This window comes from Salvelinus namaycush, chromosome 2 (assembly GCF_016432855.1).
Source record: "Salvelinus namaycush isolate Seneca chromosome 2, SaNama_1.0, whole genome shotgun sequence".
Lineage (NCBI taxonomy): Eukaryota > Metazoa > Chordata > Actinopteri > Salmoniformes > Salmonidae > Salvelinus > Salvelinus namaycush.
The window spans coordinates 55,591,322-55,610,675 of record NC_052308.1 but is presented as its reverse complement, the minus strand read 5'-3'; the positions used below and the strand labels follow the sequence as shown (position 1 = coordinate 55,610,675).

Genomic DNA, 19,354 nt, shown 5'->3' with positions numbered 1-19,354 from the left:
GAGCGTGATCACACAGTCGTCCGGAACAGCTGATGCTCTCATGCATGCTTCAGTGTTGCTTGCCTCGAAGCGAGCATAGAAGTTATTTAGCTTGTCTGGTAGGCTCGTGTCACTGGGCAGCTTGCGGCTGTGCTTTCCTTTGTAGTCCGTAAAAGTTTGCAAGCCCTGCCACATCCGACGAGTGTGTAGTATGATTCAATCTTAGTCCTGTATTAACGCTTTGCTTGTTTGATGGTTCGTCGGAGGGCATAGCGGGATTTCTTATAAGCATCCGGGTTAAAGTCCCTCTCCTTGAAAGCGGCAGCTCTATTCTTTAGCTCAGTGCAGATGTTGCCTGTAATCCATCGCTTCTGGTTGGGGTATGTACATACGGTCACTGTGGGGACGACGTCATCGATGCACTTATTGATTAAGCCAGTGACTGATGTGGTGTACTCCTCAATGCCATCGGAAGAATCCCGGGACATATTCCAGTCTGTGATAGCAAAACAGTCCTGTAGCTTAGCATCTGCGTCCTCTGATCTGCGTCCTCTGACCTTGAACGAGTCACTGGTACTTCCTGCTTAGTTTTTGCTTGTAAGCAGGAATAAGGAGGATAGAGTTATGGTCAGATTTGCCAAATGGAGGGCGAGGGAGAGCTTTGTACACGTCTCTTGTGTGTGGAGTCAAGGTGGTCTAGAGTTTTTTTTCCTCTGGTTGCACATTTTTATTATTTTTATACCTTTATTTCAACAAGGAACACAGACTGAGACCAAGGTCTATTTTACAGCTGGGCCCTGCGTATACATGTTTACACATACAGTTTAGGTACAATGATTAAGAAACTACACAAGACAAACAAAAAGATCACAGATAACACAACAAAATACAGCAGCAGATTGTTACATTTACCCACAGGTTATTCCGCTAACAGCAAAAGAACTTGCATTACCCGAAGCAGTTACAAGCAATACAAAAATAAAAATCCTCCAATAAATGTTTAAAATGGGCAAGGGGGACAAGAGTCTCACGTTTAAGTTTAGTCTGCAGGCTATTCCATAGGCAAGGAGTGTAACAGGAAAAGGCAGCCATACCCAACTCTGTGGAAATCGCATGGGCCTCAAGTGTAATCCATGCTTCAGACCTAGTTTTAGGAATTATAATTCTAATGTTGATGAGTGATGATAAATAAGAAGACAGTTTATTCAGAAGTGCTTTATAGACAAACACGAGAGCATGTTGTTCTCGTCTCATGGACAGCGAAGTCCAACCCACATTTTGATATACAACACAGTGGTGAGTTCTGTAGCTTCCACCCGTAATAAACCTAAATGCGCAATGATAAGTAGCATCCAGCGATTTAAGTGTGGATGCCGTAGCATGCATGTAGATAATATCCCGATAATCTATAACAGACATAAAAGTAGCTTGCACAATTTGTCTTCTATTTGTAGAGGACAAACATGTCCTGTTTCTATAGAGGAAGCCTAGCTTGATTTTTAGCTGTTTACAAAGTTCGTCAACATGCATTTTAAAAGACAGTTTATCATCCAACTATATGTCACGATCGTCTTTACGTGAATGAGTGGACCAAGGCGCAGCGTGAGAGAAATACATCTTCCTTTTATTTGACGAAGACGTAACACGAAACGAAACACTCTTACAAAACTAACAAAACAATAAACGACCGTGAAGCTATAAACGAAAGTGCACACACAAGCTACTAACGTTCAACATAGACAATTACCCACGAAATACCCAATGAATATGGCTGCCTAAATATAGCTCTCATTTAGAGACAAATGAACAACAGCTGCCTCTAATTGAGAACCAATCTAGGCAGCCATAGACATACAAACACCTAACAAGACCCTGCCCCATTAAACATACAAAACCCCTAGACAATACAAAAACACATACATTCCCCATGTCACACCCTGACCTAACTAAAATAAGAAAGAAAACAAAGATAACTAAGGCCAGGGCGTGACACTATATCCCTAAGTATTTATATGCAGGGACCTGATTAATTCGAGAGCCATCTAAGCTCGTAAGGGCTTAACTTTTTGAATGTATTAAAAATCATAAAATGTGTTTTCTTTTGCATTTAAAACAATTTTCAGCTGTATAAAAGACCCTTGTAATATCTTAAAATCTGTCTCTAATTGTGATAATGCTTGGTCAGCCGTTGAAGCGATAGTGTACATGATAGTGTTATCAGCATATAAATAAATGTTACACTTCCTTATCTCATCACGATATTGTTTATGTAGAGAGTGAACAGTAATGGACCAAGTATAGAACCTTGTGGGACCCTTTTAACCAACTCCAATGGCTCTGACTGGATGCCGTCGACTCTTACAGCCTGACTTCTATCCTTTAGATAGTCATGAAACCAACGACAGGCATCCGATCCCAGTCCTATTAACGACAGCTTACCCAAAAGTATTGCATGGTCTACAGTGTCAAAAGCTTTAGACAAATCTACAAGGCGGCACAGTACTTTCTATTATCTAGGGCATTAGTGATATAATTTACAACACGTACAGTGGCCGTAATGGTACTGTGTTTAGGTCTGAAGCCAGATTGATTGCTAGAAAGAGTATTGTTAACAGTTAAAAATGTAACATGCTGGTAGAAATGAGGTAAAAAAGATTTAAGTTTCCCTGCATTAAAGTCCCCAGCCACTAGGAGCGCCGCCTCTGGATGAGCATTTTCCTGTTTGCTTATGGCCCTATACAGCTAGTCTTAGTGCCAGTATCGGGTTGTGGTGGGAAATAGACAGCCACGAAAAATATAGATGAAAACTCTCTTGGTAAATAGTGTGGTCACTGCTCAACCTCAAGCGAGCAAAATCTTGAGATTTTTTTTTACAAATAGACACAGATCGCCACCCCTTGTCTTACCTGAGGCAGCGGTTCTATCTTGCCGATGGACCTAAAACCCCGCCAGCTGTATGTTATCCATGTCATCGTTCAGCCACGACTCTGTGAAACATAGGATATTAATGTACCGTTGGTAGGATGTCCTTGATCGGAGCTCATCCATTTTGTTATCCAATGATTGCACGTTGGCTAATAGGACTGATGGTAGAGGGGTTTTACTCACTCGTCTACGAATTCTCAGAAGGCAGCCCGACCTACCTTTTTCTCCATCTTTTCTTCACACAAATGACGGGGATTTGGTCCCATTCCCGAGAAAGCAGTATATCCTTCGTGTTGGATTCATTAAAGAAAACGCTTTGTCTAGTTCGAGGTGAGTAATCGCAGTTCTGATGTCCAGAATTTATTTTCGGTCATAAGAGACGGTAGTAGCAACATTATTTACAAAATAAGTTTAAAAAATAAGTGAGATTTTTTTTTACAAAATTGGTTGGTTAGGAGCATGTAAAATGGCAGACTCCAGCCCCATTCCATTATGGGTGCAGTAAAAGGCCAGAAACACTCTGTATTAATCAAAGTGCCATGAAGAGACACCATATATACATTCTACAGACCCTACTGAGTATTCCCTACAGTACTTTTATCGTGGCACCCATAATAGTTTTTGCTCTATAAGCCAATATGTATTCCATATACAGTTATTCACATTGTGGCCATTTATTTGACCTTGGAACATGTATTAAAACCCACATTTTATGCAAATGTCACTTAAATAGGAACAAATATGAATCATTGTTAATGTTTATGTAACGGATGTGAAATGGCTAGCTAGTTAGTGGTGGTGCGCGCTAATAGCCTTTCAATCGATTACGTCACTTGCTCTGAGACCTTGAAGTAGGGTTTCCCCTTGCTCTGCAAGGGCCGCGGCCTTTGTGGAGCGATGGGTAACGATGCTTCGTGGGTGACCGTTGTTGATGTGTGCAGAAGGTCCCTGGTTCGCGCCCGTGGCGAGGGGACGGTCTAAAGGTATACTGTTAGTTCACATCCGTTACATTTAGACAATTATTTTTCATAGATCATGAATAATACAGGTCATTGACAAGTTTCTACTATGAAGTGGAGGGCTTTTATTTAGAAATGTTTCAAAATGATGTGACCCGGAAGTACTTTATTGTTTCTGACGACACGCTGATGTTGGTTAGCGTGCAAGAAAGACACATTTTACGCATCGAGCTAGATTGTTTAAGATCTTGGTTTTACGTCCTACGTTATTTGTTAGTTAGACGATTTGCGGACGAGTACAGTACAGAAGAGTATAGATAGCTACACAACCAACAGTTTGCCCTGCTATCAACATTACATTCACTAATTGGTAAGTCGACACATAGGCTAGCTGCTGGCTAACCACTTCTAAGGAATTAACTAGCTAGCCAGACATATATTTATACAATTATATTCATTATTCAAGGTAAGTATGTAGCCAACTAGCCGGCTGGCTCAGTTTAGAATGGATAATAAGTTGTTTTGGTTTGTAAAAGTTGGCTAGTTAGCAAGCTAACGTTAGCTAGCTAACCTTTCTTGTGTCTATCTTGTTACAGCAAATCAAATATGCCACATAAGCGTCGTTCCCAGTCTTGGACAGAGTTGAAAAAAGCAGGCAACGAATGCTTTAAAACTGGACAGTATGGGGAGGCTGCCTGTCTTTACAGCCAGGCGATCAAAGAAGTGGAGAAGTCAGGTAGGCAACTAACCAGTAAGAATAATCGTCTCAATGTTCTAGATTATAATCTACTGTTTTCTCCGATCTAGCTACGTGTGTTTCTATATTGTGTATAAATTAAGACAAGTTTTCTAAAACCAGCACAAGCTTTCCATGTTCTGATAGATTGTTACCACTGTAAATTAATTTACAGGAAAGAATTCAGAGGATCTTAGTATCCTGTATTCTAACCGTGCAGCCAGTTATCTGAAGGATGGAAATTGTGGGGAGTGTGTGAAGGACTGCACAGTGTAAGTAGCCTACATTGTAGACATGTTTTGTGGTAGGCCACGCAGACCTAGATATTCTGCTCTACGGGTAGTTCTAGCCCAATATTGGACTAAAGGTGCACAATGTTACTCCTTAGTCCAAGGATCTTACATGTTTTGTTTAAAGGGTGAATTGGCTCTGGAAGCCAAAACAGCCAAATACATCAAAACGTGAATCGATTCTCTACTGCGGTACGGTTCTAGAAACGTTCTAGAAACGTTCTAGAAACGCTCATTACTTTGTGTGCTGTTGAATAGGTTCTGTATTTTTTTGTACTTACTACTGCAGCAACACCTAAAACATTTTTTATATTCTAGCTCTCTTGACTTGGTTCCGTTTGGCCTCAAGCCTCTCCTTCGCCGGGGTGCAGCGTATGAAGCCCTTGAGAGATACAGATTAGCCTACGTGGACTACAAGACGGCCTTACAGATAGACTGTCACATACCTGCAGCCCAAGATGGTACCAACAGGTATAACATGTTGCACATATCCATTTGAACTTATTTTTGTTCCTTTAACTTCTGAAAACTTCTCTATGTCATGCATAGGGGACATAATCAAGATGGTGGAATTGTGTACAACTGGATAACCCCTTTTCCTTCCAGAATGACAAAGTGTCTGACAGAGGTGGATGGACACTCATGGCGAGAGAAGCTCCCACCCATTCCCATTGTTCCAATGGCTGTCAAAGAAAACTTTTCTCAGGCAACATGCCAAACGACACAACACAATGGCACCAGAGAAAAATATAAATCTGGTTTGTCTTTCATATGATTGTCTGGTTTTGCTGTCCAAATATGAATAGAAGCAGAAAACTGTTAATCTTCTTTGCACAACCTGTAACAGATATATACACAAGTGTACAGAAATAGTAGTCCCAGAAATAAGATGTCCATTTTTTTTCAGTCCCAGGAGAGGATGTCATTAAAAAAGCCCTATGTCTGAAAGAGGAAGGCAATGCACTGGTGAAAAAAGCAGAGTACAAGAAAGCCATAGAGAAATACACTCAGAGCCTCAAACACAATCCCTCAGAAATCACAACGTACACAAATAGGTGAGGCTTATGTCTGTCTGGTATGTAGACAAATACCAAAGAAACCTTGTATGGGAGTTGTATTCCCATCTCTGCATTGTCATATAATTCTGTAAAATTGCCCAGCTCCTGTCAGACTTGGGATGTGCATAATTCCTATATGGGGACTAATTTGTACCTTTGTACTGAATAGGGCACTCTGCTACCTCTCTGTAAAGATGTACAAGGAGGCAGTGCGAGATTGTGAAGAGGCCCTGCAGCTCGACTCCGCTAATATCAAGGCACTGTACAGACAAGCTCAAGCACACAAGGAGCTGAAAGTGAGAGACTTTGCGATGATCAAGAAATGCATTGTATACATTGTATGTACCTGTTTTAGCATTTTGTTTGATTTGTGTTAATTTTGCCCTTCAGGACTACAAAGCTTGCGTTGAAGATCTCAACAGCTTGCTAAAGGTTGAGCCACAGAACACAGCTGCACAGAATTTACTGCTGAAAGTGCAAAATAAGAAGTGAGCTTGTGATTCAGATGCCTGTGGATGTGAAGGACCCTATGCTGACCTGGTGTACATGCCTGAAGTGCCTGTATTCACTCACAGAAGCAGTTTTTCCTATCTATTTCCTGGCCTCTAACTTAAAGTAGAAGTGATTTTTTTACAACCAAATCTCTAATTTTGATGTGGAAGTGATTTTCTCTTTGGGGTAAGTGTTTCTCTAAAACAAGTGAAATCAGAAAAAAAGGTGTCTGTACCCTTCTGTAACATGAAATTTACATTACAATTTTTTTAGATTTGGTTGTAAAAAAAATAAATAAGTATCTGTTAAACCCACTCAAGTTGGAGTATTGCTGTGACTACTAAATAGGAAGCACAGTTAATGCATTGCATATTTAGCTTTCATGTACATCATGCAATCACTGCATGAAACTGGCAATATAGCATTCAACAATTGTTTAATAACAAGGACTATGCATCTGTACTGTATTTCCACTAGTATAATAAGAGATTGTTCGATAAACATGTTTCATTTATGTTAGTCATGTCGTGATCAATAAAATGACTGTTGTAATTAAAGGGATAATTCACCCAAATAACAAAATTACATATTGGTTTGGTATTTTATTAGGATCCCCATCTACTCTTCTTGGGGTCCACATGAAACATGGCATAATACAGAACATCAATAGACAAGGACACATGTAGCCTACATGTCAATGCATACACACGAACTATCTAGGTCAAATAGGGGAGAGGTGTTGTGTGGTGTTGCTTTATCTGTTTTTTTTTAAAATATATGGTTTGCTGTTTATTTGTGCAATATGAGATGGAAGTTCAAGCAATAAGGGCTCTATATAATACTGTATGCTTTCTTAAATTTGTTCTGGATTTGGGGACTGTGAAAAGGCCCCTGGTGGGGTAAGTGTGTCAGAGCTGTGTGTAAATTGAGAATTTGGGATTTCCAACACAAACATGTTTCTTATAAAAATAAGTGATGCAGTCAGTCTCTCATCAACTCTCCTCAAACTGCACATGTTGCTCTTCATTGTAAATCAGAGGGCTGATATAAATACAAGAGACTGGCATGCATAGTATTTATATCAGCCCTCTGATTTACAATGAAGAGCAAAACGTGCCGCTCTGTTCTGGGCCAGCTGCAGCTTAACTAGGTCTTGCAGCACTGGATCACACTGGACAATAATCAAGATTAGAGCCTGCAGAACTTGGTTTTTGGAGTGTGGTGTCAAAAAAGCAGAGCATCTCTTTATTACGGACAGACCTCTCCCCATCTTTACAACCATTGAATCTATATCTTTTGATCATGACAGTTTACAATCTAAAGTAACGCCAAGTAATTTAGTCTCCTCAACTTGTTCAACAGCCACACCATTCATTACCAGATTCACCTGAGGTCTAGAACTTGAATGATTTGTACCGAATACAATGATCTTAGTTTTAGAGATGTTCAGGACCAGTTTATTACTGGCTACTCGTTCCAAAACAGACTGTAAGTCTTTGTTAAGGGTTTCAGTGACTTCATTAGCTGTGGTTGCTGATGTGTATATGGTTGAATCATCAGCATACATGGAGACACATGCTTTGTTTAATGCCCGTGGCAGGCCATTGGTAAAAATAGAAAAGAGTAGAGGGTCTAGAGAGCTTGACATTAGAGAAGCTTCCATTAAAGAAAATCCTTTGAGTTCTATTAGATAGATAGCTCTGAGTCCACGATATGGCAGAGGTTGAAAAGCCATAACACAAGTTTTTTCAACAACAGGTTATGGTCAATAATATCAAAGGATGCACTGAAATCTAACAGTAGAGCTCCAACAATCTAATTATTATCAATTTCTTTCAACCAATCATCAGTCATTTGTGTCAGTGCAGTACATGTTGAGTGCCCTTCTCTATAAGCATGCTGAAAGTCTGTTGTTAATTTGTTTACAGAGAAATATCCTTGTATTTGGTCAAAAAAAAGTTTGCTAAGAGCTGGCAGCAAGCTTATAGGTCTGCTGTTAGAGCCAGTAAAGGCCACTTTACCACTCCTGGGTAGCGGCATTACTTTAGCTTCCCTCCAGGCCTGAGGACAGACACTTTCCTCTAGGCTCAGATTAAAAATATGACAGATAGGAGTGGCTATAGAGTCAACTACCATCCTCAGTCTTTCTGCCCATAATTTCATTTAAAGTACTCCAAAGTTTTTTTTACATCATTCTTTAAATCATTGATCTTGGCTTCATAATACAGTTTCTTCTTCTATTTGTTGAGTTTAGTCACATAATTTCTCAATTTGCAGTAAGTCAGCCAGTCAGATGTACAGCCACTCCTTTTGCCCCATCTCTTTCAACCATACAGTTTTTCAATTCCTTATCAATCCATGGAGCCTTAATTAACAGTTCTAATAGTCAGTTTCTTAACAGGTGCATGTTTATAAATAACTCGAAGAAGCAATTTCATAAATTCATCAAGTGCGGCATCTGGATGCTCAATCAGACCAACAAATCATTTTTAAAATCATCCACATAAGAGTCACAGCAAAATCTTTTGTATGATCTTTATACACTATTTTAGGCCCAGCTGTTGGAACTTTGGCTTTCCTGGATATATCCACTATATTGTGGATCACTGCATCCAATGGGTACAGATACAGCTTTAGAACCAAGTTCTACAGTACTTATCATACCAGTCTATAGACAAGGTATGTTAACAATCCATGCGTTGCTTTTGTTTACCTGGCCACTGTTTCGAATGCTAACTTTTTAGCATTTGTGGCACAAATCCAATGCAAGTCAATGGTACCTACTGTGCATTCGGAAAGTATTCAGACACTTTTACTTTTTCCACAATTTGTTACATTACAGCCGATTGTTTCTTTCCCTCAATCTACACACAATACCCCACAATAAAACATTTACAAAATGATCACATTTACATAAGTATTCAGACCCTTAGTACTTAGTTGAAGCACCTTTGGCAGCAATTACAGCCTAGAGTCTTCTTGGGTATAACAGTACAAGCTTGGCACACCTGTATTTGGGGAGTTTCTTCCATTCTTCTCTGCAGATCCTCTCAAACTATTGTCAGGTTGAATGGGGGAGCATCACTGCACAGCTATTTTCAGGTCTCTCCAGAGATGTTTGATCGGGTTCATGTCCGGGCTCTGGCTAGGCCACTCAAGGACATTCAGAGAATTGTCCCGAAGCCATTCCTGCGTTGTCTTGGCTGTGTGCTTAGGGTCGTTGTCCTGTTGGAAGGTGAACCTTTTCCCCAGCCTGAGATCCTGAGAGCTCTGGAGCAGGTTTTCATCAAGGATCTCTCTGTGCTTAGCTCTGTTCATCTTTCCCTTGATTCTGACTAGTCTCCCAGTCCCTGCTGCTGAAAAACATCCCCATAGCACGATGATGCCACTACCATGCTTCACCATAGGGGTGGTGCCAGGTTTCCTCCAGACGTTATGCTTGGCATTGAGGCCAAAGAGTTCAATCTTGGTTTCATCAGACCAGAGAATCGTGTTTCTCATGGTCTGAAAGTCTTTAATTAGTTGCCTTTTGGCAAACTCCAAGTGGGCTGTCATGTGCCTTTTACTGGATGGCTTCCGTCTGATTGGTGTAGTACAGCATAGATCGTTGTCCTTCTGAAAGGTTCTCCCATTTCCACAGAGGAACTCTGGAGCTCTGTCAGAGTGACCATCGGGTTCTTGGTCACCTCTCTGACCAAGGCCCTTCTCCCCCGATTGCTCAGTTTGGCCGGGCGGCCAGCTCTAGGAAGAGTCTTGGTGGACAATTCCTTTGACCTCATTGCTTGGTTTTTGCTCTGACATGCACTGCCAACTGTGGGACCTTATATAGACAGGTGTGTGCCTTTCCAAATCATGTCCAATCAATTGAATATACCACAGGTGGACTCCAATCCAGTTGTAGAAACATGTCAAGGATATTCAAAGGATCTGAATACTTATGTAAATAAGGTATGTTTTTTATTTGCAAAAAATTCTAAAAACCTGTTTTTGCTTTGTCTTTATGGGCTATTGTTCGTAGATTGTGAATTGTGAGTTATTTAATCAATTTTAGAATAAGGCTGTAACGTAAGAAAATGTGGATAAAGTCAAGGGGTCTAAATACTTTCTGATTGCACTGTAAATTAGCATTTTTGCACTTCATGTCCAAATCATCTTTAAGTATGTTAATTGAGTTACACAATAAATGTTTTGATATTTTGGGATGATTAGTACGTGGAGCGTATTATGTTATCTATAGTACCTATATAAGTAAACTATCCCTTTAATGTCATAGTTATCTTAAAATTGTATGGATATCTACAACAGACTATGTCCTTTTCATTGAGTCTAGGAAAGGAAGCCTAGACCAGAGGCAGATGGTTACCGAATTATACTGAACAAAAATATAAACGGAACATGTGACAATTTGAAAGATTTTACTGAGTTAAAGTTCATATAATGAAATCAGTCAATTGAAATAAATAAATTAAGCCCTAATCTATGGATTTCACATGACTGGGCAAGGGCGCAGCCATGGGTGGGCCTGGGAAGGCATAGGGCCACCCACTGGGGAGCTAGGCCCAGCCAAATCAAAATAAATGTTTCCCCACAAGGGGGCTTTATTACAGACAGAAATACTCCTCAGTTTCATCAGCTGTCTGGGTGGCTGGTCTCAGACGATCCCGCAGGTGAAGAAGCCGGATATGGATATCCTGGGTTGGCGTTGTTACATGTGGTCTGCTAGAATTAGCTAGAAAGATGTGTCGGCATCGAGTAATTGTCTCTGGCCCCCTCCCAGTTAGGGGGAGTGATGAGCTCTACAGCAGAGTCTCACAACACAATCGCTGGTTGAAAACTGTTTTCTGCCCCTCCCAAAAGATAGAATTTGTAGATAAGTGGCCCTCTTTCTGGGACTCACCCACAAACAGGACCAAGCCTGGCCTGTTGAGGAGTGACGGACTCCATCCTAGCTGGAGGGGTGCTCTCATCTTATCTACGAACATAGACAGGGCTCTAACTCCCCTAGCTCCACAATGAGATAGGGTGCAGGCCAGGCAGCAGGCTGTTAGCCAGCCTGCCAGCTTAGTGGAGTCTGCCACTAGCACAGTCAGTGTAGTCAGCTCAGCTATCCCCATTCAGACCGTGTCTGTGCCTCGACCTAGGTTGGACAAAACTAAACATGGCGGTGTTCGCCTTAGCAATCTCACTGGAATAAAGACCTCCTCCATTCCTGCCATTATTGAAAGAGATTGTGATACCTCACATCTCAAAATAGGGAAACTTAATGTTAGATCCCTCACTTCCAAGGCAGTTATAGTCAATTAACTAATCACTGATCATAATCTTGATGTGATTGGCCTGACTGAAACATGGCTTAAGCCTGATGAATTTACTGTGTTAAACGAGGCCTCACCTCCTGGTTACACTAGTGACCATATCCCCTGCGCATCCCGCAAAGGCAGAGGTGTTGATAACATTTATGATAGCAAATTTCAATTTACCAAAAAAAAACGACGTTTTCGTCTTTTGAGCTTCTAGTCGTGAAATCTATGCAGCCTACTCAATCACTTTTTATAGCTACTGTTTACAGGCCTCCTGGGCCATATACAGCGTTCCTCACTGAGTTCCCTGAATTCCTATCGGACCTTGTAGTCATGGCAGATAATATAAAACATTTTGGTGACTTTAATATTCACATGGAAAAGTCCACAGACCCACTCCAAAAGGCTTTCGGAGCCATCATCGACTCAGTGGGTTTTGTCCAACATGTCTCCGGACCTACTCACTGCCACAGTCATATTCTGGACCTAGTTTTGTCCCATGGAATAAATGTTGTGGATCTTAATGTTTTTCCTCCTAATCCTGGACTATCGGACCACCATTTTATTACGTTTGCAATCGCAACAAATAATCTGCTCAGACCCCAACCAAGGATCATCAAAAGTCGTGCTATAAATTCTCGGACAACCCAAAGATTCCTAGATGCCCTTCCAGACTCTCTCCACCTACCCAAGGACGTCAGAGTACAACAATCAGTTAACCACCTAACTGGGGAACTCAATTTATCCTTGCGCAATACCCTAGATGCAGTCGCACCCCTAAAATAAAAAATATTTGTCATAAGAAACTAGCTCCCTGGTATACAGAGCTCTGAAGCAAGCTTCCAGAAAATTAGAACGGAAATGTCGCCACACCAAACTGGAGGTCTTCCGACTAGCTTGGAAAGACAGTACCGTGCAGTATCGAAGAGCCCTCACTGCTGCTCGATCATCCTATTTTTCCAACTTAATTGAGGAAAATAAGAACAATCCAACATTTATTTTTGATACTGTCGCAAAGCTAACTAAAAAGCAGCATTCCCCAAGAGAGGAAGGCTTTCACTTCAGCAGTGATAAATTCATGTACATCTTTGAGGAAAAGATCATGATTATTAGAAAGCAAATTACAGACTCCTCTTTAAATCTGCGTATTCCTCCAAAGCTCAGTTGTCCTGAGTCTGCACAACTCTGCCAGGACCTAGGATCAAGGGAGATACTCAAGTGTTTTAGTACTATATCTCTTGACACAATGATGAAAATAATCATGGCCTCTAAACCTTCAAGCTGCATACTGGACCCTATTCCAACTAAACTACTGAAAGAGCTGCTTCCTGTGCTTGGCCCTCCTATGTTGCACATAATAAACGTCTCTCTATCCACCGGATGTGTACCAAACTCACTAAAAGTGGCAGTAATAAAGCCTCTCTTGAAAAAGCCAAACCTTGACCCAGAAAATATAAAAAACTATCGGCCTATATCGAATCTCCCATTCCCATTCTCCCAAAAAATTGAAAAGGCTGTTGCGCAGCAGCTCACTGCCTTCCTGAAGACAAACAATGTATACAAAACGCTTCAGTCTGGTTTTAGACCCATCATAGCACTGAGACTGCACTTGTGAAGGTGGTAAATTACATTTTAATGGCATCAGACCGAGGCTCTGCATCTGTCCTCGTGCTCCTAGACCTTAGTGCTGCTTATGATACCATTGATCACCACATTCTTTTGGAGAGATTGGAAACCCAAATTGGTCTACACGGACAAATTCTGGCCTGGTTTAGATCTTCTCTGTCGGAAAGAAATCAGTTTGTGTCTGTGGATGGTTTGTCCTCTGACAAATCAACTGTAAATTTTGGTGTTCCTCAAGGTTCCGTTTTAGGACCACTATTGTTTTCACTATATATTTTACCTCTTGGGGATGTCATTCGGAAACATAATGTTAACTTTCACTGCTATGCAGATGACACACAGCTGTGCATTTCGATGAAACATGGTGAAGCCCCAAAATTGCCCTCGCTGGAAGCTTGTGTTTCAGACATAAGGAAGTGGATGGCTGCAAAGTTTCTACTTTTAAACTCGGACAAAACAGAGATGCTTGTTGAAAAAAAGATCTTCTGTTGAATCTGACAATTAATCTTGATGGTTGTACAGTCGTCTCAAATAAAACTGTGAAGGACCTCGGCATTACTCTGGACCCTGATCTCTCTTTTGACGAACATATCAAAACTGTTTCAAGGACAGATTTTTTCCATCTACGTAACATTTCAAAAATCAGAAACTTTCTGTCCAAAAATATATCATATTACTGCTAACCTACAAAGCATTACATGGGCTTGCTCCTACCTATCTTTCCGATTTGGTCCTGCCGTACATACCTACACATACGCTACGGTCACAAGACGCAGGCCTTCTAACTGTCCCTAGAATTTCTAAGCAAACAGCTGGAGGCAGGGCTTTCTCCTATAGAGCTCAATTTTTATGGAATGGTCTGCCTACCCATGTCAGAGACGCAGACTCGGTCTCAACTTTTAAGTCTTTATTGAAGACTCATCTCTTCAGTAGGTCCTATGATTGAGTGTAGTCTGGCCCAGGAGTGTGAAGGTGAACGGAAAGGCACTGGAGCAACAAACCACCCTTGCTGTCTCTGCCTGGCCGGTTCCCCTCTCTCCACTGGGATTCTCTGCCTCTAACCCTATTACAGGGGCTGAGTCACTGGCTTACTGGTGCTCTTCCATGCTGTCCCTAGGAGGGGTGCGTCACTTGAGTGGGTTGAGTCACTGACGTGATCTTCCTGTCTGGGTTGGCGCCCCCCCCTTGAGTTGTGCCGTGGCGGAGATCTTTGTGGGCTATACTCGGCCTTGTCTCAGGAAGGTAAGTTGGTGGTTGAAGATATCCCTCTAGTGGTGTGGAGGCTGTGCTTTGGCAAAGTGGGTGGGGTTATATCCTGCCTGTTTGGCCCTGTCCGGGGGTATCGTCGGACGAGGCCACAGTGTCTCCCGACCCCTCCTGTCTCAGCCTCCAGTATTTATGCTGCAGTAGTTTATGTGTCGGGGGCTAGGGTCAGTCTGTTATATCTGGAGTATTTCTCATGTCTTATCTGGTGTCCTGTGTGAATTTAAGTTTGCTCTCTCTAATTCTTTCTTTCTCTCTCTCGGAGGACCTGAGCCCTAGGACCATGCCTCAGGACTACCTGGCCTGATGACTCCTTGCTGTCCCCAGTCCACCTGGCCGTGCTGCTGCTCTAGTTTCAATTGTTCTGCCTGCGGCTATGGAACCCTGACTTGTTCACCGGACGTGCTACCTGTCCCAGACCTGTTGTTTTCAACTCTCTAGAGACAGCAGGAGTGGTAGAGATACTCTGAATGATTGGCTATGAAAAGCCATCTGATATTTACTCCTGATGTGCTGACCTGTTGCACCCTCGACAACCACTGTGATTATTATTATTTGACCCTGCTGGTCATCTATGAACATTTTAACATCTTGGCCATTTTCTGTTATAATCTCCACCCGGCGCAGCCAGAAGAGAACTGGCCACCGCTCATAGCCTGGTTCCTCTCTAGGTTTCTTCCTAGGTTCTGGCCTTTCTAGGGAGTTTTTCCTAGCCACCGTGCTTCTACACCTGCATTGCTTGCTGTTTGGGGTTTTAGGCTGGGTTCCTGTACAGCACTTTGAGATATCAGCTGATGTAAGAAGGGCTTTATAAATAAATTTGATTTGAGTTGTGAGGCCGGTTGGAGATACTGCCAAATTCTCAAAATTGAAGTTGGAGGCGGCTTATGGTAGAGAGATTAAGTAATCTTGCAACAGCTGTAGTGGACATTCTTGCAGTCAGCATGCCAATTGCACACTGCCTCAAAACTTGAAACATCTGTGGTATTGTGTTGTTTGACAAAACTGCACATTTGAGTGGCTTTTATTGTTCCCAGCAGAAGGTGCACCTGTGTAATGATACTGTTTAATCAGCTTCTTAATATGCCACACCTGTCAGGTGGATGGATTATCTTGACAAAGGATAAATGTTCACTAACAGGGATGTAAACAAATTTGTGCACAAAATTTGAGAGAAATTTGCTTTTCGTACATATGGAACATTTCTGGGATATTTTATTTCAGTATAGTTGCATTTACGAGCATATTGAAACATATTACCATCTATATCACCTGACATGTTGACAATTCTATCAGTAATGCATAATCTTTAGATGTAGTTTTATGGCAGATTTCGATTTGGGAAACAAATGGGGGACAAATCAGAGTCACTCATCCTCCCTGATGGGGGCTGAATTAGATGATACCAGTTTTGAAACCAGTTGTTTTCCATTGTCCAGTTATTGCTTCAATTACAGGATGTTTGAGAAAAAAAAATTGGTAAATATATTTTCGGATTATCAATATTTTACGTTTCAGCAATGTCATATCAGTATATTTAAGCAATAAGGCACGAGGGTGTGTGGTATATGGCCATTATACCACGGCTAAGGGCTGTTCTTACACACGACGCAAAGCGTAAAATACCTATCCAGGCATTGTAAGTTCAGCAATGTCTGGGAAGAGGAACATCACCATAGGCAATAAACGTGAGCTGGTAGAAGTGGAAATGGCATTCCCACTCCCAGAAAGTGCTCAACAGTAACCCAGGCATCCAAATGAGCAAGCATTTGGATAAAAAACAAACAGAATTTGGACATTTTATAAAAACGGTTTTATGTCAAACTTCTTCAGATTCCCTTTGAAGAAGTTTCCTCTCAATGTCCCCTCCCCTGTGTGACATTTTGACCATTTCTATTCCAATGTATCTCAGAGAACTAATAGGATGTTTATCTTGTACAAAATGATTAATTGTCTCACCTGTCCGTATATTGCTGCAGTGCTCACTGATCCGTGTCTTAAGGCTTCTATGGGTTTTCCCTATGTAAGACAGACCATAAGGACATTTCAACATGTAAATAACATTGGTGGACGTGCAGGTAATCAAGCCTTTGATCTTAAATCTTTTTTCTGTGAGGGCTGGGTAAATTAGTTGCATTTGTACGTGAAGCTGCATTGAGCACATTGGCCACATTTGTAATTACCCTCCGGAACCTTGTCCAAGAAAGTTTCCCTTTTCTCTGGTGGCTAATCACATTTAACCACAATGCCTCTCACATTTGGGGGTCTTTTAAAGACCATACATGGGTGATATTTAAAAATGGGTTTCAATTGTGGGTCAGTATCAATAATGTACCAGTGCTTCCTGATAATGTCCTCAAATGCCTTCCCCAATGGTGAGCATTGGGTGAAGCATGTGGGGACATGTTCTGCTTTTTCTTTAACTTTTGGTTGAAGGCTTTCCAACTGTTAGTCCTTCAAAATGACCATTTGCATGTTTTACCCAATTGTCTTTGTACCCCCTTTCCTTAAACCGTTGTGTGAGGTCCGTGGTCTGTTTCTGATAAGAAGCATCAGAGCTGCATATTCTTCTGATGTGACTGAATTGACTTATAGGGAGACTTTTAATAAGTGGAAATGGATGAAAGCTGTCACCTCTAAGGAGGTTATTTCCTGTCTGTAGGTTCCCTATAGAGGTCTGTAGAGAGAAAACGGATTTGTGATAGGTCATAGTTAATGGTGAAATTGAGGTGTTCATTCATAGACTTTAGATAAGCATGGAATTCCAAAAGTTCTTCCTGGGTCACTGTATAGATCACGAAAATGTCATCCAAATATCTCAGAATTAAGAGAATATTGGAGGGGAAATCGTTAAGGTCTGAATTCAGCACTACCTGTTTTTCAAACCTTCCTAGATATAGGAATTAGGAGCCATAGTGTTCCCCATAAGCAGAAATGGGAAATTATAATATGGCCTACCAAATGTTGGAAATTATAAACAGGAATGTATTCCTAAATTAGGGGTGAAAGTAGCCTAAGCCAGTAGGCAATATGGTCCAGTACGGAGTATTCGCAAAACAAATTTTTATGGTGCAGGTAACCTACTTTTTGAAGTGATATGTTTGACAATCAGATGAAAACATCATCACACAACACCTATAATATGCAAAGCTGAGCCTGCGCAGACAGCGAAAAACAACAGTAAACAGTATAAGACATGCCACAGTATCCAGTCTAAAACCAGCATATTCCAGGCATCTTATCTGGGTTATTGTAAACGGATATGATGTTTATATCAACTCAAAAAGAGAATACTTGAGTATCCCAAATAATAACGGGATATTGGTGTGCATTTAAGCATGGTCAATATCTCAATGTGAAGCACATCCTCCTATTTTCATAACTGGGAGGCATTTCCTGAGGCTATTCAATCAACTTGGATATTTGGCAAACCTTTTGTTAAGGGAAATCGTTATTTTGTTGCACCATGTATCTTCATTGTGGCCAATGGGTGCACTTGAGGATAAACACTATATGACCAAAAGTATGTGGACTCCTGCTCGTCGAACATCTCATTCCAAAATCATGGGCATTAATATGGAGTTGGTCCCCCATTTGCTGCTATAACAGCCTCCACTCTTCTGGGACGGATTTCCACTAGATGTTGGAACATTGCTGCAGGGACTTGCTTCCATTCAGCCACGAGCATTAGTGAGGTCGAGCACTGATGTTGGGCGATTAGGCCTGGCTCGAAGTCAGCGCTCTAATTCATCCCAAAGTTGTTCGATGCGGTTGAGGTCAGGGCTCTGTGCAGGCCAGTCAAGTTCTTCCACACCGATCTCGACAAACCATTTCTGTATGGACCTCGCTTTGTGCAAGGGGGCATTGTCATGCTGAAACAGGAAATGGCCTTCCCCAAACTTGCCACAAAGTTGGAAGCACAGAATCGTCTAGAATGTCATTGCATGCTGTAGTGTTAAGATGCATTGGGGCAGGTAGTGTTCTCCTGGCATTTGCCAAACCCAGATGGAGAAGTGTGATTCATCACCCTAGAGAACGCGTTTCCACTGCTCTAGAGTCCAATGGCGACGAGCTTTACACCACTCCAGCCGGCACTTGGCATGGTGATCTTAGGCTTGTGAGCGGCTGCCCGACCATGAAGCTCCTGACGAACAGTTCTTGAGCTGACGTTGCTTCCAGAGGCAGTTTGAAACTCGGTTGTGTGTTGCAACAGAGTACAGATGATTTGTACGCACTACGCGCTTCAGCACTTGGCCTACCACTTTGCGGCTGAGCCATTGTTGCTCCTAGACGTTTCCACTTCACAATAACAGCACTTACAGTTGACCAGGGCAGCTCTAGCAGGGCAGAAATTTGACGAACTGACTTGTTGGAAAGGTGGCATTCTATGACGGTGCTACGTTGAAAGTCACTGAGCTCTTCAGTAAGGCCATTCTACTGCCAATGTTTGTCTACGGAGATTGCATGACTGTGATCGATTTTATACACCTGTCACCAAAGGGTGTGGTTGAGATAGCCGAATCCACTCATTTCAAGGGGTGTTCACATACTTTTGTATATATAGTGTAATGCTCTGATGCTTCATTTCAATTTTTAGGTTGTGTGTAATAGTATATTTAAGCAATAATGCCCGAGGAGGTGTGACTGTGGTATTTCGCCCATATACCACAAACCCCTGAGGTGCCTTATTGCTATTATAAACTGGTTACCAACCTATTTAGAGAAGTAA

The 19,354-nt window shown here is 41.6% G+C and overlaps 1 protein-coding gene across 1 annotated transcript; it reads left to right on the top strand.

Moving 5' to 3' along the window:
- The first annotated feature begins 4,046 nt into the window (after positions 1–4,046).
- On the top strand, positions 4,047–7,024 carry LOC120026730 (mitochondrial import receptor subunit TOM34-like). The gene is made up of 8 exons (XM_038971445.1): positions 4,047–4,233; positions 4,460–4,599; positions 4,775–4,871; positions 5,208–5,360; positions 5,496–5,647; positions 5,797–5,944; positions 6,117–6,243; positions 6,338–7,024. Exons 2-8 carry the CDS (start codon positions 4,470–4,472, stop codon positions 6,437–6,439), a joined length of 909 nt encoding a protein of 302 aa, XP_038827373.1. The 5' UTR covers positions 4,047–4,233; positions 4,460–4,469; the 3' UTR covers positions 6,440–7,024.
- The last annotated feature ends 12,330 nt before the right edge of the window (positions 7,025–19,354 follow it).